The sequence below is a fragment of the Poromitra crassiceps genome (genome assembly GCF_964638095.1).
Source record: "Poromitra crassiceps genome assembly, chromosome: 1".
In the NCBI taxonomy this organism is placed as follows: domain Eukaryota; kingdom Metazoa; phylum Chordata; class Actinopteri; order Beryciformes; family Melamphaidae; genus Poromitra; species Poromitra crassiceps.
Genome location: NC_139623.1, coordinates 4,128,143 through 4,153,062, shown reverse-complemented (window position 1 = coordinate 4,153,062; position 24,920 = coordinate 4,128,143). Strand labels below are relative to the sequence as shown.

The window sequence follows — 24,920 nt, the reverse complement described above, 5'->3', positions numbered from 1 at the left end:
ATCATCCTTGTTTCCATGAACACAGTGAATAAACAAGGCTGCACAGACGCTGTGAAACTTTAATTATTTCACTTTTTTCCAAGTCATTTTTTATTCAGATTAGATCAGATCAGATCAACTTTATTGTCCCCGAGGGGAAATTCGTCTTGGGCAACAAGTGCGTTACAGCATATCCATCAGCAGTAACATACACCAACAAAAGAAAACAACAACATAACAGCAAGACAACAGTGGTATTTAAACAAAGACCTGCACAGAACCCGGGTGGAACAAGCGGTGCCTGTTTAGGCAAGAAAAATTGCACCCGCCCATATTACACTGACCCTTATTGCACTATCATGTAAATAATAAAATAATAAAATAAATAAAAGCATAAAAACATAGAAGCATAAAACCATGGCGAAATAAAAGCAAAGAGAAACCACAGGAAGGACTAAGAGAAAAGAACATGAAAAGACAAGAGCCATCACGTTTCTGGCGCTTCCATACTGCCACCTCCCATCAGTGCAGGTGTTTCACCCGTGAGGAAGGGGCTCGCTGTCTATTCAGCAGTATTCTTATTTATTAAAAAAAACAAAAAAAACAATAATATTTATTATATATATATATATATATAATTTATTCATTATGTTTATTCATTATGTTCAAATGGATCAAATGTTTAACTGCCTGCTCCTTCAAATGGAACTTGAGCTTGTGGTTACAACATGGTTATGACGTGATTACGACATAGGTTATGTGCCCACCACTTTTCAACACAAAGTGCTGGTTGATCCACCTGACAGGTGTGGCATATCAACATGAGCCCCCCCCCAACCCCCAGTCATTTGATGCTATGGGTTTTATTTCTCCTGTCAATGTATTTGTTTCTGTATTAAGGTCAGTGTATTTGGTTGATTTGTCTTTGTCAATCTAGACAAGCGGCCTTCTTCAACAGAACAGCCAAGGTGAGCTTCAGCTGACGACTGAGGCACAGGAATACCAGGACGACAGCGAAGACAACAGCAAGAGAATCCACAGGTTTACTTCTCACTTACCTCTGTTGTCTGTGTGATGTGTGTGTGTGTGTGTGTGTGTGTGTGTGTGTGTGTGTGTGTGTGTGTGTGTGTGTGTGTGTGTGTATTTTGTGTATGTATTAGGGATGTAACGGTTCACAAAATTCACAGTTCGGTTCAATATAGACAGTGGTACGTTTTCGATACAGCAAAAACAAAAATGCCAGAGAAATGTCCTTGATTATAAATATTTTTATTTTTATTAATTTTACTTATTTATTTTATTATTTCCACAGTCTAGTTAAAAAATCTTACTCCAATTCTTTTAATTTAACACCTTTCATCTTTTTCGTCTGTTTTAGTTTACCATGATATCCTTGTAGAAGACTTCGTTCAGTGTGCAATGTGTATTGAAGCCTCATACCTAAATGCTTCAATATGAATATGCGTATTGTTACACCCCTATTATGTATGGGTTTTAATGGGGCTTAGTTTTAATTTTCTCTGCATTGCAGTGTTCGCATGGTGTTTGTGCGATTAATAATATCAAGCTCACACTCCGCGGATCGGTGTTGCAGATTAATGACAGACACTATCATCAAGTCAACACTCTCGCTGAGGGAAATTGCAGGCAGTGTTTACAGCGTTCAGAATGACTGCTTTTGATAACGTCTGGGTTTCATTTCACTTCTTCGCTTCCAGATAGAGCAACATTTCAGAGAGGCATATCGAGATATCAGCTTTTTTTGCCTCAGTCCAGAGATTGTGTGATAGGTTCATGCAACAATCCAATAAAAACACTCCCTACCATCCTTTCCCCCTTTGCAGATGTTTTCATGTTTCCCAAAGCCCCAGAGTTCAGTTACATACATTTTGCACCTTTTTGTCTGTGTTTCATATGTACTGAAAACCTAAGGTTACTTGACGTAACCCCGGTTCTACGAATCTCGAGCGAGGTGTCTCAATTTATGGGAATGGCCCCGGCGTGACAGACCCAGACACCTCGCTCGAGATTCATAGAACCGGGGTTATGTCAAGTAGCCTTACGTTCTATATCATCTCTCGCTCAGTGTCTCACTCTATGGGAGATATGGCCCACTCCCGGATTGCATGCTCCGAAGCCCACATGACCATATCTTGTGACAGGTCTGAATCCCCGATCCCTATCTTGTGACTTCAGCACACAGTCAACACAGACCCCACACTCAGGACCGAATGAGCCACAGAGGTCTCTGTGACGTCCAGGCGGTAGAAACGCATGAAAGTATGTGGGGATGCCCAGCTTGCAGCGGCACATTATGTCCCTCACAGCGACACCCTGAAAAGGGGCCCATGAGGTGGCCATGCCTCTGGTGGAATGGGCCCGCAGGCCCTCAGGAGGTCTCAGCCCACGGCTCTCGTACGCCAGGATGATGGCCTCCACCACCCAGTGTGATAGACACTTGCACGTCAGGCGGGCCCCTGCGTAAGGGGGCCCTGATCCCCAGGATACAAAAAGCTGGTTGCTTTTCCTGTACCCCCTAGACCTGTCCACATAAAAGCGTAATGCTCTGACTGGACTGTTAATAATGGCAGTGGTAGGAGCTTTTCATTCCTATATAATGCTAATTTAATGAATAATAATGCATCATATTTCATGTTATATTTTGTTAGTCTAATCTTGGAGGCTCTGCCCAGTACTCTGATCTGAGATCAAATGGTCAGAGTGAATTGACGAATGCACCCGTTGAAATAAATGCTACTGTAAGACTATAATAAGGCTATAAACACGATACATGCCGTTCACTCTTGGCCATATGCCAAACTAGATGAAACAATGTTCACGTTGCCTTGTTATCTGCTAGCTTTTCTCTTCGGAGCTGGGTTTGGGTTTGGCCAAGGTTAGGTGTGGCGTTGCCTGGCAGAGATCTGCACTTTTCTACTTTCTACATGTTGTGGTTCTGTTTCACAAATCAATCTGTGTCTCCATATTGTGCTGAAGAAGAAGAACAACGATAACTCTAAAGCCTCTTTTCTCTTCAGGTGCAGCTGGTGTAATAAGGCTTTCAAGAAGTCTAGCCATCTGAAGCAGCATGTGCGCTCCCACACTGGAGAGAAACCGTACAGATGTCATCTCTGTGGACGAGCCTTTATATCAGGCGGGGTGCTGAAGTCCCATCTCAATACGCACACAGGTACGCTCGCTTTACGCACACAGGTACGCTCGCTTTATGCCAGGGTGTACGCAGCCTCGCAGGGCGTGAAAAAAGTCTATATTATCTACATTCTGAACACCATTAAATACACCATCTCAGTGTCCTGCATTCACTTGTCCAAGTCTTAGAAATGTTGCTGTTTCTTGATGCAAAATCAGCACAGTCTCAAGCTAGTCAGAATATCAGTGTGAAGGCGTGATTCTCAGAATATTCAAAAAAATATGTATAACAAAGGGAAAAGAGGGTGTCCGTGGGTCTTTAAATGTATATGTGTAAGAATAAATTCTCAATCTGAAATCCTACATATGAATTTGTGTTAACATTAACATGTATTAACATGTCTTAAACACAATATGCAAAACACAAAACACTTTTTTTAAGTGGGAGCCCACTTGACAACCCCAATGACGTGTCTGCTTAGCTCTTCTCAACATCGGAGTAGCGCAGGTCAGTGCTTAAGCCTTCCATCATCACACGGAGCACGGGAATTTAAGAGGTGGCACTATGGATTAATTAACATCACATCCTGTGTATTTGAAACATTAATCTACTTTATGAAACATAATTTATGCATTTTCTTTAAACAATCTATTTCCTGTTGTCTTTTTTCTTTTATTAATTGTGTTCAATCTGAAATTAGCTGGTTTTGCCAGCTTGTTATATTTTATTTGTTTACTTGCATTAAAAACATGTTAAAGTCTTGCATTTGACTTTTTGAAACCAGCAAACACCCTGTGAAAAATCTTTGTTTTTATCTCTCTTCATCTGTCAATGACAGGAATGAAGCCCTTCAAGTGCAAGGTCTGCGACGCCTCATTCACCACCAACGGCAGCCTGAATCGTCACAGTATCATCCACATCAAATCTTTCAAATGTTCCATGTGCGACGACAGCTTCAGGACCAACCTGCTGTGTAGAAAACATATGAAGAAGGAGCACGAAGTAGTGGACAGAAGTAAGGATATAGTACATGTTCCTAGACACCAAAAACACATACTGTACAAACACTATCTGGACCTTTTTTTCTTTCTTTTTTAAATCTTTTTTCACACATAACAGACACTACAACCATATGACAGCACAATACATCCTCATACAAACAAAAGGAAAAAAGAGAAAATAAAGACAAAAACTATAAATAAAGTGACCAACGACGATGCAACACAGCTCAGTCTGGTAGGATATTTGTCCCACTCCTCTCTGGAGCAGACAGACCCTCTCCCACTTCACGTCATGTTGCATCCTGCTGTCTGTAGACATCATATTTTCCAAAAGAAATTGGGCTCTCACTACATTTTTAAAGACACTTTGCAATTCTTTAAAATTCACTTTTTAAAGACACTTTAAAATTCAAGTCCGTTTGGGAACTACCTTTAAAAATGAAAATTTTCCCCAACAAAACAATTGGATTTATTATCTGGAGGCCGTTTTCCTCCAGAACGCCCAACACCAGAAACACATACAAACACTATCTGGATCTTTTATTAAGTAGTGGGCAGAAGACTCGCCATCTTCAGCTGCTCGGAATCCTCTCTGCTCCTCCCTACGGCTGTGCAACAGTCTCTGAGAGTCGCCAAGAAACTCATTCTGAAGGAATGGAAGTACCCCCCCCCCCTCCACCTTCTTTTCAGCTGGGTTTGACGGACATGGTCTCATTTATACGGATGGAGAGACTCAGGTTCCTGAGGACCAACTCACTTAAAATATTCTCAACTATCTGCGACCTGATTATCCCTAATTTTTCCTCTGCGCTAAAGCCGGCGCTAACCATTTAACCATGCCTTTTTAAGCTTAGAATTATTCACAACTGTGGCCATTGGTGATGTGCAGTAAACATTCATCACATTCTTCCCTTTCAAGCTCCGATTCCACGGAGCGATCCAGTCCAGTCAGAAAAGCCCTAAAGCGCCCGCGACCAAAGGACTCTGAGCTCCCCCCCCCCTCCCTCTCTGCCAACTTTCTTCCCTGTCTGTCTCCATATGCTCCTCAAACAAATCTCACAGCAGTTTAAATACAGCAAGCATGTAAATACGCTACACTATAGCAAGAGCAAAGTGATAATTATGTTCTAAACGCATCGGCTAGAAAAAATATAGCCTATCCCTGGATGTCATGATGAGATTAGATTGGTGAAAGTTTGGACATTGTTTTCTCTCGCTGCCTTTTCTTCTCCCCCTCTGCACGGCAGACAGGTAGGATGATCCAACAGCCCCTGAATGACGGGCTCAAAACTACGGTATAACAACTTTTTTTCATCGGTCATTGTGCCTGCCTAGTGCCTACATATAAATTAGTGGACTTTCCCCCAAAATTGTGATGGTTCTGTCATTCTGTGGTGTAGCCTACATTTCAGATCTATAGGGGAAGAAATAGACGCACGGGAGAGAGGGAGTGAGAGAGCGAGGCGGGAGAGAGAGTGAGATAGCGGCAGAAAGAGTGATTGAATAACGCCGTGGGTGCATCCCCAGGGCCGGCACACTGAATAAGGCCTGGTTTTGAAAAGCGTTAACCACAAAATTAACGCCCGGTTGGGAAGATCGCTTTAGGCTGGTATTTAAGGCCGAAACGCCCATTCTGGCCTATTCTGGCACTGCGCCACGCCTCTTCAGCGTGAATCACATTTCGGGGCCTAAAAACATGACGCTATCTTCCCGGTAGGCAGGCAGCGGTAGGCAGTTTTTTAGCGCCTAAGGCCAGGGTGAGAATAGAGCCCATAGTACCTGGTCACCAGAAACACATACAAACACAATCTGGATCTTTCATTAAGTAGTGGGCAGAAGTAAGGATATAGTACCTGGTCACCAGAAACACATACAAACACTATCTGGATCTTTCATTAAGTAGTGTACAGAAGTAAGGATATAGTACCTGGTCACCAGAAACACATACGTACAAACACTGGATCTTTCATTAAGTAGTGTACAGAAGTAAGGATATAGTACCTGGTCACCAGAAACACATACGTACAAACACTGGATCTTTCATTAAGTAGTGGACAGAAGTATGGATAATTGGATATAGTACCTGCCTGGCCACCAGAAACACATACAAACACTATTATGGATCTTTCATTAAGTAGTGGACAGAAGTAAGAATATAGTACCTGGACACCGGAAACACATACAAACACTATCTGGATCTTTCATTAAGTAGTGTACAGAAGTAAGAATATAGTACCTGGACACCGGAAACACATACAAACACTATCTGGATCTTTCATTAAGTAGTGGACAGAAGTAAGAATATAGTACCTGGACACCGGAAACACATACAAACACTATCTGGATCTTTCATTACATGGCAGTTGACACACAAGGTCATAAACATTCCATTGCATTGTTGGTGCTATAGATGAGGTATCATTCTACTAAAATTAAAGTGATTAAGAAAGAGGAATGAAAAACAGAACTCTTATGTATGCCTACATTATGTTTTTATGCCTCCGCCGGCGAAGCCAGGCCGAAGGCATTATGGATCCGGGTTGTCCGTCCGTACGGATGTCCGTCCGTCCGTCCGGATGTTTGTTAACGCCATATCTGAGGAACGCCTTGATGGAATTTCATCAGATTCGCCTTAAACATTCACTTAGGCTCAAGGATGATCTGATTAGATTTTGGTGGTCAAAGGTCAAAGGTCAAGGTCACTGTGACCTCTCAAACGCCATTTTCAAGCTTGTTAACGCGATATCTGAGGAACGCCTGGACGGAATTTCATCAGATTCACCTTAAACATTCACTTAGGCTCAAGGATGATCTGATTAGATTTTGGTGGTCAAAGGTCAAAGGTCAAGGTCACTGTGACCTCTCAAACGCCATTTTCAAGCTTGTTAACGCGATATCTGAGGAACGCCTGGACGGAATTTCATCAGATTCGCCTTAAACATTCACTTAGGCTCAAGGATGAACTGATTCCATTTTGGTTATCAAAGGTCAAAGGTCAAGGTCACAGTGACCTAACAAATGCCATTTTCAAGCTCAGTAACGCCATATCTCAGTAACACATTGACTAAATTTCTTCACATTTGGCTCAAATATCCAATTCTGCACAGAAACGCCTTGATGCAATTTCTTCCAATTTGGCTCCAACATCCACTTGGACTCAAGAATGAACTAATGGCGGAGGCATAAGTCCGCGTTGCGGTCGTTCTAGTTTTTTAATATATTTCTGACATAAGGTTTATCCATATGCAATACTATTGCTTATGATCTTCAGTGAACTGATTGTACAGAAGGTTTATAGTTCTTTATTCTTTAATCGTTTGACAGTGAGATCATGTAACTGAGATGATGACAGGCTCTTCTCTGGGCTGATATCACAGGTGATATGATTTGCGTAGTGCAGCTTTAAGTCACGTAATGATAATGGACTCCAATTCTTGCAGTTATAGGTATGGAGAGTCAGGATGTTGACGAGGAGGACGATGACGAGGAAGGGGAGCAGAGGACACCAAGGAGGATTCTGAACATCATCACTTTGAACGAGCTGAGCTTGGCCGAACTGGCCAAGGATCCCGGGGAGGAGGCCACCGTGTCGGAGCGAATCCTCGCCCAGTCAGCGGCTGAGAGGGATCGGATAAGTGAGATCAAAGACAAGGCTGTGGAACTGGAAACGGAACCCAAGTTTGCCAACTGCTGCAACTTCTGCCCCAAGAGCTTCAAAAAGCCCAGCGACCTCGTCAGGTAAATGTCATGCCTGTTTTGTTCTAGCACAGATGAAAGATGTTGTTTTTGCCAGCTCGTTGTGGTCTTTATAAGGCAAACCAACCGTTCACTCCTCATTTTCTACAAATCATGGCTTTCTTTTATTCAGTAGAAGCACTCATCCCATTATCTTCTATTTCAGAGGCAAATACAACAAATACATGATGTCAGCTGAAAGCACTTGTGGGTTCTGTATCTGTTCATTTGCATGGTGAAGCCGCATTGTGGCGAGACAATGGACAATGCTGCCAACGTTGGCTTTGGAGTAGTGTCACAAATCTCCTAGCAACCAGGTGGATTGTTGTGGTGTGGAGATCCATTCAGGAACATTCTAATTAAAGCGGACAACATGCTTGTGCGATAGCCTCGACTTGGAGCCTTGGCGGTGGCAACTAGACCTATATACTCGAACGTCAGCTTGATGAGGGGTCGCCGGCGAGTCCCCAGAAAAATAAATTAGTAAATTGTGTGATTTCAATGACTAGAAGTTAGTCCAAGGAGAGAATGGAGTGCATGTACTTGGTAATAGCTTTCACTATCTGCTGTTATCTCCCCATCTATATTATATTATACGTCACATTTTCGAGGAGCTGCACACCACCTGCGCATGTAAAGGCTTTCAAAGGGAATAGTGTGAATATAAGTTGAAAGGCCTCCTCTATACAGTCATTTCATAACAAACCATGTTGTTGTATAAGCCGTGCTTCTATGTATGTAATATACTATAAGCCATGTTGAAAATGTGACTGTATTCTTCATAGAAGAGACTAGTTGAGATCTGTACCCTCACCCCCACTTTCGCCACAATGGTTTCCCATCATAAGAGGTGTCCTGTCGTTATAGAGCACTCTAATGAGCCTGTTTCTCAGCAGTTTTGCGCTCACTGTCAGCCATAATAGCAGACCCTCCCATCAGTGCTGGCCCCAACATGCTGCAGACAGAGTATCTCACTGTCTGCAGGAGGCTCCTCTCTCCCTTCTCTGGCTGGACACTAGAGAGATGCCTAACCTTGTCTGAGCTCTGAAAGGATTATTTCTCCTTCAGACACAGGTTTTATTTCTCCTTCATTTACAGCTGCTGATAGTCAATATTTTATATTCAATATTTTTGAATTTATACACACACACACACACACACACACACGTGTGTGTGTGAAGTCTCTCCTGCACTTTCAGAGGCATTTCCACCGTGGCTATATATATACGGTATGTATATATACTAGAAATCTCACGCGCTACGCGCGCTTAATTCCTGGGCTCGCCCGATACGCGGCCTCAGCCGCTGTGCGGGCTATGCTGCTCGGCTGCTGCGTGTGCTTGCCTGCTCTATTGGCATGCGCAGCGCACAATTGGCCAACTTTGCATCACTGATGACATCACAATTGCTCGAGTGACCATCACTGATCACATCATGGAGTACTCGAGTGATGTCACTCAGCACACAATTGCTCAACTTCGCATGTCATAGACATTGTGACATCATCAGTGACATCACAATTGCTCGAGTGGCATCACTGATGATGTCATAGACATTGTGACATCATCAGTGACATCACAATTGCTCAAGTGACATCACTGATGACATCACTTCCAGTGTCACATCACTTCTGGGACAAACATTTAAACAAACAAACAGAGCCCACTCCATATACTGTATATTTAAGCAATATAGCATGAGAGCCAGTGTGTTGTGGCAAATATATCCCGCTGCTCAGCTGTTATCCCACGAGGCCGCAGGCCTGTATATATATATATATATATATATATATATACATACATACCCCTTTATTTATTTATGAATGAATAAATAAATGATATGTATGTATGTATATAGCCAGGGTGGAAATGCCTCTGAAAGTGCAGGAGAGACTTCAGATAACCAAAGTATGGCACTGGAGCACATGGATCAAGCTTGTAGAATATACTTTTATTGAGGACTAACGTTTCGATGCCAAGTGCGTCTTCATCAGAATCATACAGAACAATGTTTTTTCCCCTTTTAAATAGCCTTCCAATTAGGACTAATCCAGCCCAGGCTGGAGAAAAAGGGAGGAGGTAACAAGCAGATTTTTAAACTTAACTTACACTTAATTTAAAACTAGAGTAATACATATTTAAAAGTTACAAAAATATGACAAATCATCAGTACCTCCATCAATATCAAATTTCATAATACAAGATCCATATCAAAAGATAAATAGGCTATAACCTTCCATCATAGACAATTTATTATAAGGATGGGATGGAGAGAGGTGGTGGGTGGTGGGAGAAGGCAGGTTTTATACCTGAGGTTAAAAGAAGGACATATCAGTATAGGCTCCAATTACCTTGAAACCAATAAACGTCATATCTCATTAGGTGTGGGGGGGAGAATCATGCATATATCTCTGTATCGGTGTTGGCAATCGGCCAAAAAGAGTTGGAAAATATCTGCATATTGATATCGGCAAAAAATAATATCATGCATCCCTAAAATAATTACTTTCTTACTTCATCTCTCACTTTAGAACTGGCTAGATCCTGTTCAGAGTTGTTGGAAACCCATGTAAACAGAGAGCATGGAGAGGAAGGAGAATGATGACCTTGGCTGACAACATATTATAGATAGTAAACACTGACAAGGCTGTGATATTGTACCGTTTATTTTCCCATTATTTCACTTCTCCCTTTTCTTCCCACTAACAGTGACAAATTGTTCTCTCTTGCGCTTTTTCACCTGCTCCTTATTCTTTCTCTATCCATCTATCTTTGTCTCTCTCAATCTGTCTCATTTCCTAGGCACATTCGAATCCATACAGGAGAACGGCCCTACAAGTGTGATGAATGTGGGAAGAGCTTTACAGTGAAATCGACCTTGGACTGCCATGTGAAGACGCACACAGGTTAGTGCTGGAACTTACCGCTTCCCTTCATCAGCAGCTTGATGCAGTTGAGGAATGAATTGGCTTTCACTATTACACCACTGCTTATGGAATTTCTGGAATATTGTTTAATTATAGGTATATTCCAGACGGGGAAAGTCAGGGAATTTGATCAATTGTATGGTGAAGTCTGTAGTCAGTTTACACAGGAATACATTTACACATCATTCGTTGCTTTAGCTGGTGTGTTTTCAGCACAACTGGACTGGATTGCCAATCCAGGAAGGAAGAAAATGTTTTTAGTTTATGGAAGCACTCCAACTTAGTTATTATCGATACAGGAGAGTACCCTGGTAAACCGAGGAATAGTTTCAATACCCTAATATTTCACTTCACAATTAAATGTTATAGTAGTCATATAGTAAATAATAGCTGACATACAACAAAATATCTTCTCAGATGGGGCTCCTTAGGACAAAATATCCCCTCTGTGGCATATTATGTATGTATATTTGAGGGTGCTTGACTTGAAAACGTTTGCTGACAAATTGCCTGCACGCACTGTGGTAAACATTCTCTGCTCAATGTTTGGTCCAACTGGGCAGGAGTTTACAGCTCCTCTTTGAGCTCCAGAGTCATTATGTAAATGCAGCTCTTTTGCCACATCCTTGTAAAGTGGGGATGGTTCAGTCGCACGGTGGAGGGCCAAGAGAATGCAGCTTTTCATTCCAACCACCCACTACACCAGCTGATTGCACTGATTACTTCTTCCTCTCTGTGAAAACCAGCAGACTCTCTGCCCTCCATGGGACATGATTGCTCATCTCTGCTTCACCAAGGGACTGAAGTGTCTAACAATTTTTGAAATATAGCCATGTTTGAATAGAGATGACAGAGAAAATGTAATCATTAGAGAGGCTGAGCTCTTATCACGCTACACTTCTACACCTAATTCGTGCGGTCCGCCCGCAGACCTCCTTGCAGACACATTCTGCGAGATAAATGATAAGACCAGGGACCTTAACTAATATGCCACCAGGTGATTTCACTGATGAGTTTCTTCTCTTTGTTTGGCTGGAATGAAAACTTGCAGAAACTTGGCCCTTCATGCCCATGGTTGCCCATCATCACTGGCAAAAACTGGGCTCTAAAGCCAGGATGGCACTTTATCTGTAATGCATGTGTCCCTGCAAGCTATGTGGACTCTGTGACTCAAGCGTATTGAGATGGATGTGATTATTGATTGAATACTACAAAACAAACTTTCATTGCGGCTATGATTCACTGCCAAAATCTTTTCATCACAAAACAAATACTGGAAAGGTAGCAAAAGTGGGACAAACTTTGGTTTAGTTTAGTTAGTTTAGTTCAACACAGAAGCAGAAAAACTCCCAATGTATGATCACCTTCATGTGAACATTTTAACTGCACAGTGCACAATGTATGCATGTGTGATCCTGGTACGAGGTGGGTGAGTTGTGCTCCTCTTCCTGACACGTTCTCCTGTCTTTGCAGGTCAGAAACTATTCAACTGTCACATGTGCAACACCTCCTTCTCCACAAAGGGCAGCTTGAAGGTACACATGCGCCTCCACACTGGATCCAAACCCTTCAAGTGCCCCTTCTGCGAACTCCGCTTCCGCACCTCTGGCCACCGCAAAACCCACATCCAGTGCCACTACCGGCCCAACAATGACAGTCGCAAGTCCAAGCGGTCGGCCACGTCGTCTGCTGGTCAGGCCGGCCGGGGTCAAGACCCAGAGACGGGGCAGGCTCCAGGCCCGGGCCAGCCTAGGCAGCAGCAGGTGGCTCCAGAGGCGCTCCAGCCAGTGGGTCTACTCCAGACATCCAACTCAGACGCTAACATTTACCTCCCAGCCAACCAAGTCCTGACGGGGCAGTTTGACCCAAATCTGCTGCAACAAGGGTTGGTAGGACAGGCCATCCTGCCTGCCTCCATGTCAGGTAAGGATTATAGATCCATCAACACACCTCGGCTATGGTTAGGAAGGCAGCACATGTTCGTTAACGCGATATCTCAGGAACGCTGTAGCAGATCGCTGGTACGAAATACTGTTGCTCGTGTTTATTGCGTTGTCTAGGCTACCAGCTGAACTGTACATAGTATGTGCAAGAACATTACATTCACTATGGGCTGAATTGTTACTATGCGAGGCGGGAACTCACCCAGCATCTGGTGCGGCTGATGCTCTCAGGCCGTTATTTCTCTGGCCAGCCCAAGCTATAGGAACTGTGATCTTTCAAGCCGATCCCAAAAGTGAGATCAAAATAGGAAAGACACACACAAACATGCACTGGGAAAAGGCTACTTCTTCTAATCTGAGCTATCTCTTATTAAAGGCTGTGTTTCAACTAGCTTAGCCATGCACAACATCGTTCTTTCATTCCGGGAGAGAGAGAGCGGCGCCACCTAGGCCGCTCCTAAATAAGGCTCTGATTAGACACACAACTGCTGCCACCTAGCGTTCTGACAGAATAACTGTAGCCAAAATTACCATACATAATATTCCCAACTCTCAAGTAACAAAATAGAAACAGCCCAGGGGCCGGTTGCACCAACTGGTCTTACACTGGTCTTAAGCTAAGTTGGTCGTAACTTTACGACCTAACAGCTACGCCGGTTGCACCAAGACGGCTTAAGCCTTATTTTCACTACGACCAGGCGTAACTCCTACGCCTGGTCAGGAGGAGGCGTAGAGCCTGCCTTTAACAGAGATCTCCGCGGAGAAGCACAACGTTAGATTATAACTAACTAGTTGTGTGGCTTAGCCTTCCAAAATGTTGCCGTTAATTTTTTAGAATGTAATACATAGAATTGGGAACGTTACATTAAATTTCATTCAGACTGTCTTTCTGGCTCAATCGCAGCCATTTTCCCCCCGGAGCGAGGGAGGGTGGGAGGAGGGAGGGTGTTTTACAGTAGTGGCTGAGAGAGCGTAGTGGCACAGTGCTCCAAGCAGGTCGCGAGGCACATTTTTTGCAACATCATCCAATCAGGGTGCATTCCCTGGCAATTCACATGGACGCGCATTGCTACGACCAGCATAGTTAAGACCAGACGTAAGCCGTGTTGGTGCAACAGGCGTAAATCCATGGTTTTAACTAAGACCGACGTAGGAGTTACGACCAGGCATAGTTAAGACCAGTTGGTGCAACCGGCCCCAGATCAATAACCAATACCTAGAACATGCAAAACCATCATCTTATGTGTGTGAGAGGTGGACCTCGCAGTGACGGTCTGTCACAAACGCCTTGATGGAATTTCATCCAATTTGGCTCAAACGTCCACTTGGACTCAAGGATGAACTGATTGGATTTTGGTGGTCAAAGTTCAAGGTCGCGGTGACCTCACGAACAGCATTTTCTACCTCGTTGACGCAATGTCTCAGGAACGCCTTGGCGGAATTTCATCCAATTTGGCTCAAACGTCCACTTGGACTTAAGGATGAACTGAATACATTTTGGTGGTCAAAGGTCAAGGTCACTGTGACCTCACAAACGCCATTTTCAAGCTCAACGCAATATCTCAGTAACGCCTTGACGACATTTCTTCACATTTGGCTCAAACGTCAAAGTCTGGACAGACATGCATGTCGAATGCTGACTTGTTTTCGGGAGTCAGTCATTTATTTGTTTATATCCGTCGTTCTAGTTTGATTGGGGAAATAATGGAGGGTTTGTCACAAACGCTACAAAGTTTCATGGTGTTGCTGTTGTGTGAATCTATTCCATTTTGAAATGATGCATTTTTCTGAGAAGCCCGCTGCCACACACCCCTTTAGTCCATCCATGTGTAAAGATAATTAGTTCTTCCTTCCCCAAAGACCAACATTTCCACAAAGTTTCATGCACAGGGTGAAAACATAACCCCAGTCCTCCGTTGCGGAGGTAATGAAGAGGATACTTAATATATATATATTTTTTGTCTTTTTCACTTGATATTCATTGACACAGAGCAAACAATGAAATTGGCTACAGAGCAACTTGAGATAAAAAGGCATATAAAGTCAACATTAAAGGCTGTTTCACACAGATGTGGTGCGGAGGCAGAATGCGCCACGAAATTCTGTGCGGATTTTTCGCATTGCAACCTATACACACAGGTCCGGTGCGAATTATTCGCAGTCCCATGTTCATTTTCCGTCAGCGGAAAAATAGTGTTCAGTGTAACCAGTAGTTGGTGTCCCTCCCGGGCTCCCGTCTAGTAGGACCAGTGTTGGGCAAGTTACTTTCAAAATGTAATATACTACATATTACTAGTTGCTTTCATTTGAAAGTAATAAGTTACTTTACAATATTACTGTCTGTGTAGAGTAACTCGTTACTTATTACACTACTTTTGCATTACTTTCACCAAAACGCCAGCAGCGGCAGAATGACATCGCCGCCCCGGAACATCCCGAAAGATAATTTCAACTGCCTTGAAGTCAGTGTAAACCATCCAAAATTCGAAATGTTATTATTTTCCTTTGTTATTGTCATCTATAGTGGTTATTTGCATAGAAACACACAGTTTGATTAGGAAATGATTGTATCTTTGTTTAAATATGTGCTTTGATCAAAAATAAAAGCAATCTATTTGTAACTTGAGTTACTTGACAAAGTAACTGGTATAATATTACTGAAATCCTATAAGTAATAAGTTATATTACTGAGTTACTCCTAAAAGTAATATATTACATGTAATATGTTACTTTTGTAATGAGTTACCCCCAACACTGAGTAGGACAGCACCGCATACTTCCGCAAGCTAGCTGTACTAGTCGGCTAACGTCAGACAGACAAACACAGCAGTGAGACAAGCCATGAAAAGCAACTGGAGCCAGTGAAATTTCCATCAGCGGAAAAAACAATGAGAAGAGAAAATGGAGGCAGTAGCAGCGGACCCCAAATTTGATGCTAACCTGCTACTTAACACTTGGATACAAGTGGCTAACGTTAGCGCCATACATTTACAACAGTGGTTTACAACGTTAGCAAGTAGGAATTTGTTACATAACAGTTACATTACCATCTTAAGTGGATCCCAGCTGCTGGGCGACCTGAAGATCTATTGTCCTTGATTTTGGTGTTGATCGTCATGGTGTTTGTCATATAAAATTGGATGTTGAGAAACCAAATTGATGAGCCGGGCTTGGCAAGAGTAGTGGAGGTATGACATCAGCTGTAAACAAAGGATTTCATTGGTCAAACGTATTTTCCGCGACTTCTGTTATACGCATGGAGAGACTTAGGTTCCTGAGAACCAATGCACTTAGAAAATGTATAACTATCTGGGACCCGTTTTTAGTCTACCTCAACGAGGCTAGGGGTGACGGGTGACTCACCCGGCTGGCTTCCCATAGACCCCTTGAGTGAGATCCCAGGTATATCGTTTACAAGAACATAAGCACCTTAGGTGGCTGGCAGGACCACTATGTAATGTTGATTATATTTTTATGCCTCCGCCGGCGATAGCCAGGCCGGAGGCATTATGGATCCGGGTTGTCCGTCCGTACGTCCGTCTGTACATCCGTCCGTCCGTACGATGTTTGTTAACGCGATATCTGAGGAACGCCTGGACGGAATTTCATCAAATTTGCCTCAAACATCGACTTAGACTCAAGGATGATCTGATTAGATTTTGGTGGTCAAAGGTCAAAGGTCAAGGTCACTGTGACCTCTCGAACGCCATTTCCAAGCTTGTTAACGCGATATCTCAGGAATGCCTTGACGGAATTTAATCAAACTTGTCTCAAACATCGACATGGACTCAAGGATGAACTGATTAGATTTTGGTGGTCAAAGGTCAAGGTCACTGTGACCTCTCGAACGCCATTTTCAAGCTTGTTAACGCGATATCTCAGGAATGCCTTGACGGAATTTCATCAAATTTGCCTCAAACATCTACTTAGACTCAAGGATGAACTGATTAGATTTTGGTGGTCAAAAGTCAAAGGTCAAGGTCACTGTGACCTCTCAAACGCCATTTTCAAGCTTGTTAACATGATATCTCAGGAATGCCTTGACGGAATTTAATCAAACTTGTCTCAAACATCGACTTGGACTCAAGGATGAACTGATTAGATTTTGCTGGTCAAAGGTCAAGGTCACTGTGACCTCTCAAACGCCATTTTCCAGCTTGTTAACGCGATATCTCACGAATGCCTTGACGGAATTTCATCAAATTTGCCTCAAACATCGCCTTAGACTCAAGGATGATCTGATTAGATTTTGGTGGTCAAAGGTCAAAGGTCAAGGTGAGCTCTCGGAACGCCATTTTCTAGCTTGTTAACGCGATATCTCAGGAATGCCTTGACGGAATTTAATCAAACTTGTCTCAAACATCGACTTGGACTCAAGGATGAACTGATTACATTTTGGTGGTCAAAGTTCAAGGTCACTGTGACCTCTCACACACCCAATTTCCAAGCTCTGTAACGCAAACATCACAGGAGCGCCTTGACGGAATCTCTTCCAATTTGCCTCAAATGGCGATTTGGACTCCAGAATGAACTAATGGCGGAGGCATAAGTCTGCGTTGCGGTCGTTCTAGTTTGTTTTGTTTTTTGTTTATTTTTCCTTTCTTTCCCCTGTGTCTGAGGCTGTTTGTCTGTTTTGTCTTATTTGTGTTCTATAAAAATTTAAAATATGAAAAAAAAATATATATATATATATATATATATTTTCCGCAGCGGAAATCCGTGGACGTCAATGTCCATCCGGAAAAATTAAATGCCGCACGAATGTTCGGCCATGGTGTGCAAGCTTCAATTACAACTAATTAAAACATTTTTTTGCGAATGTCCGTGCCGATTATTCGCACGAAGATCCGCACCAGTGTGAAACGGCCCTAGTCAAATTGGGAAACTGAAATTGTAACGTTAGCACAATAAATATTACGGCTAGGATGATATGCCTATATCCTGATTCCATACTAACACGATACTTGGGTGCTGATTCAATATGTATTCCGATTCTACAAGTATTGCAATTTGATATTACAATTTATTGTGATTTTTTGTTTGCTTTGTTAACACTGCCAGGGGTGTCAAACTCAATTTCACCCCGGGCCACATCAGCATTATGGTTGCCCTCAAAGGGCCGGTTGTAAATGTAACACGATATAAATTTATCTAGCCTACGTGTTATAATATTTCATAATTGCCTGAGACTCTGATTCGGTTATTATTGTGTTTTTAGTAATAACTTAATACTTAATAACTACCTCTGAAAGCAGAATTATAGGGAAAACAATGGCAAACAGACAGCTAGTAGAGGTCATCTAGAGGTCCTCTGCGGCCCACTAGATGGCACTCTGAGCCCACCAGTGGGCCACGACCCAGTGGTTGAGAAACACTGTTGTAGAATAACCTAATCGTGGTCATGTTAAACAAGAACTTCTTCTATTAAACATTATTATATTCAGACATGGACTGCAGTTCAAATTGCTTTATATACACAGCATACAACAAAATTGCGAGAAACACTACGGAATTTAAGCGACCTTGGGTTCTGTGAAAGGTGCTATATAAATCCACAACATTCTTATTATAAAAGGAATCCATTCTGATTAGAGGAATATAGCCTACAGTAAAACATTTAAAACACAAGTAACCATACATACAGGGGAGATTTTCCAAGTTTTCCCCAATTTTAAACACTAAAGGGTGCATGAAAGAAAGGAAAAAGGGAAAAACACAAGAGGAACAGTGGACACAAGTATCTCCTTTTGCCTGACGCGGCTGGATCTGCCAGTGTTTTGTCATTAAGAAGGTGTTAAGAATGCCCCAGACCCTTCTTACAAAACCTTCTTAACGAAAGATCATCTTAGCGCTAAGAAGCTTTTGGGAAACGCAGCCTTCTTAACGGAAGATAATTTTAGGCTAAGAAGCAATCGGGAAACGCGTTGGCTTCTTACGGGAGCCTTAAGAAGGGTCAAAGAAGCTTATTAGCGCTAAGAAGCTTTTGGGAAATGCATGCCTTCGTAACGAAAGATCATCTTAGGGCCTGTGTCCACCTAGTGTCTTTTTCCGACGTTAAACGCTGGGAGTGCGCTGGGGAATGCTGATCCCAGCGCACAATATAACAAGGAAGCAGTCTGAAAGTAACGTTAGTTCAGTGCGGTAGTAGCTTGATAACTGACAGCTAACATTAGCAAACAACACACATACAGTGATTTAGCTCAACACTCACCAGAAATATTAAGTGTCTAGCCGATCTGCTCCCACAATTGAGCCTTTCTGTCTCTGTTGCGATAGTTTCTCCATATGATTAGTTGCCAGAAAAGGAGCACCCGACACCAGCGTCTTTCTGAAAAGTTAAAATATTTTCAGCTTGGAGCGCTGGGAGCGCTGGGAGTCGGGCGCACAAAAATGCCAGAGCGCTGTGAAAATAGACGCTGGACGCAGCGCACTTTCTCTAGACGTCCGTGTGCGCTCGCATACGCTCTCCCCCCATTGGAAACAACTGAAAATAGACGCCGGAGCTGATGAAAAGACGCTAGGTGGACACAGGCCCTTAGGCTAAGAAGCAATTGGGAAAGGCGTTTGCTTCTTAAGGGGGCCTTAAGAAGGGTAAAAGAAGCTTCTTAGCGCTAAGAAGGTTTTGGGAAACCCAGCCATTTTCCATCCCGAGAGACTATTGGAGTCTCCTGGCCAATCTGGGAGGGCTGGCAGCCCTATCTGGACCGTTTGATTTTTGGCTGTGAAACCGAACCGAAACAGCTGAAAAACAAAACAATCATTCTCGCATCTGGTCCAAACCAAAGAACCGGACTAAGCATTTCTGAAAACAAAAACAAAATCCCTTTTGAGGATTTGGGCCTGTACTAATTGTGTCCCCCCACCTTTGAAACAACATTCTGTCCCTGCTTGCAGGGCCCACACTGCGGCTCCCCGGCCCCCGAGCCAGCTCAGACACACACACACACATCCAAAAAAGGATCAAAAACTGTCTGGTGGACATTGGCTATTAGTGCTCATCACACAGGGCCTGGTAGCTTCTGAGGTGATTGATGATGTTTACTGCTACAGGACAGGGCAAATCATATCATGGTGCCTGATGAGACTCAGGCCAGTACTGGACGGGGGATACTTTATCACCACAGCCTCATGTCCTGCTTTAAAACACAGACCCCACTTTATGGGCCATCCAGTTTTGTTAGCCTGGGAAAACAGTGGCTAACAGGGTAACAAGACGGATTGCTTTCAAGATACGGTCAATCTATTTTCATGCTGCAACTTAGATAGCAGTTTGTGCAAAGGTAGTGTGCGTCTTCACACAACCAACGGTTTGTTTGCTTCACTTATTATTTTTATTGTCCAGGGGATTATTGAGGTAGTTGAAAATATATAGGCAGCACACAATGATGTTTTGTGATTGGCTTTCACACTAAGCATCACCTGAGCATGTTACTAGGTTTTGCTGTGTGTGCTTGAAATTAGAGGTATAATAATGATAGTTTAAAGCGGGGGGAAAGCCGATAACCGACACTATCGGAAAGAAACAATCTTTGACTTGATTAGAAACTGGATAACTGTTGAACTGAACATCTGAAGTTTATTGCACATTTATGGCTGGCTGCCCCTCTCCTGGTCGAGTGCACTGAGTGCCAGCACTCCCATAGCTCGTCACAGAGCAGCAGTTATCTTCAGTCTTATGCATTAATAATGCCATACTATAACCAACAACCTTATCATGCTCATCATTTACTAATAAAGTTAACTTTCATTTCAATATAAATTATCTCAGGTCTCACATAATGACATTACCTTGATTTCGCAAAACTGTGATGTATGTCCCCGCATGACCAGTGGAGTCTACCTCTACTTGAGATGTTAATGTAATTCTCCCATATGTCAGTAGGATTGTGTTAAGGGAAATGATAATGTCTTGACATGGCTAATTGCCAATGGTTCTGGACCTAGAAAGAATTGGAATCCAGCAGCATGTGGTTCTCCTCTCAGAAGTCCTCATCGTGATTAGTTGAAATCAGATGCGTCGACTGAACTCGTTTGTAGACGGAGGCGGATGACTGTCGAAAACAGCAGCCGTGAAATTAATTTCGATCTCAGCTCCTGGAGTGTGACAGTTGACAGGTGGTGGGGGACAGCTGAGGAATGGTTTCCAGTCACTGCTCTCTGCAGTCTCACGACTCCACCATCTTACATTCTCACTTGCTCACTTTCTGCCGCTGCGCTGTTCAGAGGAGTCCACAATAGATAATGAGGAAAGCTCTTTCCAAACCTCTCGTCTTATCATGTGGGAGCACGCTGAAGGCAGTGCCCCCTGAACAGACCCAGCTTTCATTGTTGTTTTCATTGTTTCATTTGCCAGCCTAACTGCAATGACAATCTTGTTCAAAGAGAAACGGTGCGGGCATCCTAGAAGCTGAGCGAGCTAAATTAGCTAAGTTAGTGAGCTAAGGTGCACAGGATTGTGCGGGAATGCAGGAAGTAGCACTTTGGTTGATAAGGGGGAAAGTGAATGGGCTTTTAGTATGCGGATTTCGGTTAAATGCATAAGGTCTGTGGTGAACAAAAGTTTATGGGAGTGGTAATTTGTGTTCAGCAGGATAATCTTCACAAACGTGCACGACTTTTATAACTGAAGCGTAAAAGCGTTTTTTTAAGCGCGATTTTCAGAAAACGCTTCAAAACTAATAAAAGTGGTCCACATTTGTGAAGATGATCCTGCTGAACACAAATTACCACTCACATAAGCTTGTGTTACCACAGACCTTATATCATGCATTTAACTGAAATTCCCATTCTCAATCTGGGAACCCAGAGTCTATTTTGGCACGTAAATAGCAGGGGCGGTTTTAGGATGACACCTTTGGGTGGGCTCAGCCCCCAAAGAATGTATATGGTGGACCGCAGACCCCCTAGTGGGGCCCGGGGGCATGCCCCCCCGATGAAGAGACTAGATCTATGAAGAAAGCTTAATCAATTTATCAGATTCACTCTTCTTCTTCTTCTTCTTCTTCTTCTTCTTCTGTGTGTGTGTGTGTACTTCTTAGCAGCTTCTTCTCACAGTTCCTCTGTTCTCCACCTCCACACAAAATCAATAAAACAATAATCTAAGAGTGACTTGAGGTTAATGAGGAACCAAATAAGTTAAATGAATTCACTTTATAAACTGTATGGCAACCATGAATAAAGCTAACCTTCACACATAGCAAGCAACACTGCAACAGGCATATCAGTGGCTATTCTAAACATAGGCTACGATTTAACACATTACCAAAATGGCTGGCCACTTAGCATTATGCTAGTGTGCATTTGCATATCAACAGACTCATTAACAAACAGCTTAGCACTAGTAGCCTAGTTTACACCTCAGCTCAGTAGCCCCACAATGATGATCACAGGTACCCAATACATTAGATGCATGATGTTGCCCCCAGTCACCTCATAGTCAACTCTGGTTGACTAATGAAGAAGTTAATTTACAAAATATAACTTAAAATAAAGACTTCGTTTTTCAACCAACTCAATGATCATGGTGTTTAACACCTTACTCACTATAGAAAAGAGACTTAATCTACATTGGCTTGCTGGTGGTCTCTGTTGTCAGTCTGAGGCTCTCAAGGAGAAATAGAACACTTCCTTATTTCCTGGGTGATCAATTTTCCAGGAGTGTAGATAAGTAACTTCCTCTAGACCTAACCATATTTTCAAAATAAAGGTTGTATGTTGCATACACCAATCACATTATTATTAAAGCATGAATGAGAGATGAATAGAGGGGGGGCAGCTATTCTTATTTTTGTAAAAAAAAAAAAAAAAACTCTATCTTCCAGGGTGGGCTGAGACTATCTCAGGGTGGGCTCCAAAAAGGGTCTAAAACTGCCCCTGGTATAGACTCTGGGACAGCCGCACCTTTTTTTTAGGCTTCCTGTAGTGCGGATCTTCGGCCCGGGACTTCCACTTCCGTGCAGTGGTGCCTTTTAACACGTTCACTGCCGTGGACGAGATATCTCGTCTTAAAAAAAAAAACGGTTGACTGCCGTTGACGAGATATCTCGTCTTAACACGTTAAGTGCCATAGCCGAGATAATTCGTCTTACATAATCCAACGCTTGAGTGCCAGAGCCGAGATATCTCGTCTTACATAAACATTTTTTTTTTTTGACGGTGGGACATCAATCAACAACTTTTACATCTTCGAGATCACTATTGGAGCAAGAGAATGTGTATAATCTATTTTACCGACCCACTAAGTGTTGACAGTGCTCCCCCAGACGAGCGAAATCAAAGAAAAAACTGCCGCGGGAGCAAGCCATTCAAGGAAATGGCGAGGCGATTTTACAGTAATCCATTCCACACTTGTCTTGCCCGAGAGCGGCCGCGCAGGCAGCCGCACACAGAGAGCGGAGAGCGATTTGCAAAATAGATTATAGGTGAAACACACTTTGAAACACCTCAGAAAGGCCAGAATCAACATCTGCCCATCGCCCACGCATTCCCTGGCCCATCTTGACTCGCACAAGGAGCGTCCGCACGCAGGCAAGCAGGCAGGCAGGCACGCAGGCAGGCAGGCAGGCAGCAGCAACGCGCTTCTGACACGCCCGCTGTAGAGCCAGGAGGAAGGAGGAGAAGACACACGGAGGGAGGAGTTTGAATGAGAGGGGTGTTTCCTGTTGTTATGGAGGAAATTACTGTTCAAAACTATTGTTTAGAATGTCTGACGGTCTTACTGATGCCAAAAATGAATGGTTAAAGTGACTGTTCTGTCGAATTTCACAAAAAGCCATTTATCTCTGAATAAATTTCCAGACGCTGAAACCATGCTGTACTCAACGGCTAATATCTACATAACTACTAACTCTGCAAACTAACTCTTTTAGACAGAGAAAGCACACATTCTATTAGTTATTTTTAGATGATTGGTGTTCATGAATTCTTAACAGAAAATAATCCTCGGCTCTTGTAAAATGAGCCAGAATCCTCAAAAAAAAACCTGGCACAACTTACCTACAGGATGAAAAAATGGCTGGCACTCAATGTGTTAAAAAAAAAAAAAAAAATTTGGCGGTGGGACGTGGATCTAACCCTTTTACGTCTCCTATATAAATATGGGAGCCACCGAACATGTACAACCCATTCCACCGACCCACTAAGTGGCGACAGTGCTCTCCAGAGTAGAAAAAGCAGAGCCAAAACTGCAGGGGAAAGCGCGAGGAAACCATTATCATACTGTAAAATGGATTGGCGAAAACGCTTTCGCTTTCGCGCTGACGCACAACGGTGGCGCACAACGGTGGGGGGTTCCAAAAATAGACTGGGTGCACACTTTGAAACACGCAGCATAAATAAGACCAGAATCGCAAAAGCTTCATCAAAGCTCTCAACCGAAACCCCAAGAAACGAGCGAGCCCATCCAGACTCGCCCAAAGAGCGGCCGCAGGCAGGCAGGCAGAAGCAGCAGCAGCAGCAACTCGCTTGTGACACGCCCGCTGCATGCAGAGCTACGGAGGGAGGAGAAGAACACACACGGAGGGAGGAGTTTGAAGGAGAGGGGGGTTTCCTGCTGTTATGGAGGAAATTACTGTTCAAAACTATTGTTTAGATGTCTGACGTCTTACTGATGCGAAAAATAAATGGTTAAAGTGACTGTTCTATCGAATTTCACAAAAAGCCAATTATCTCAGCTTAAATTTTCAGACGCTGAAACCATGCTGTATTCAACTACTAATGTCTACATAACTACTAACTCTACAAACTAACTCTTTTAGACAGAGAAAGCACACATTCTATTAGTTCTTTTGAGATATTTTGTATTCACAAAATCCTAGCAGAAAATAATCCTCGGCTATTGAAAGATGAGCCAGAATCCTCAAAAAAACCACTTGGCAGAAGCTACCTACAGTATCAGTGACGGCTGGTGGTGATATTGGGTGGAGGGGCTAAAAAATTATAACCACCAATAGCTCATGCTGCTGCAGCAACAGCAGCCTCCGAATTACCAAATTACAGCAACAAACAACACTAAGTAGCAGGCTATAAGAATTGCCTGATGCAAAACTTTCTGTAGGCTATCACTCTCTCTCTCACACAACACACACACACACACACACACACACACAATTAAATGATTAATTTATGTCCACATAAATACAGAGTACAAAAGGATATAAACACTAATAATGCAGTCAGATGCTGGG

The 24,920-nt window shown here is 43.0% G+C and overlaps 1 protein-coding gene across 1 annotated transcript in view; it reads left to right on the top strand.

Annotated features, from left to right (window-relative positions):
* znf236 (zinc finger protein 236) overlaps positions 1-24,920 on the top strand; it is a gene marked incomplete at both ends in the record, with an annotated part of 185,875 nt that overhangs the window by 95,587 nt on the left and 65,368 nt on the right. Inside the window, 6 exons of the mRNA XM_083637612.1 lie at positions 917-1,020; positions 3,018-3,169; positions 3,969-4,145; positions 7,572-7,869; positions 10,668-10,771; positions 12,266-12,715. Coding sequence (XP_083493738.1) covers positions 917-1,020; positions 3,018-3,169; positions 3,969-4,145; positions 7,572-7,869; positions 10,668-10,771; positions 12,266-12,715 — 1,285 coding nt within the window. The remainder of the gene's footprint in view (positions 1-916; positions 1,021-3,017; positions 3,170-3,968; positions 4,146-7,571; positions 7,870-10,667; positions 10,772-12,265; positions 12,716-24,920) is intronic.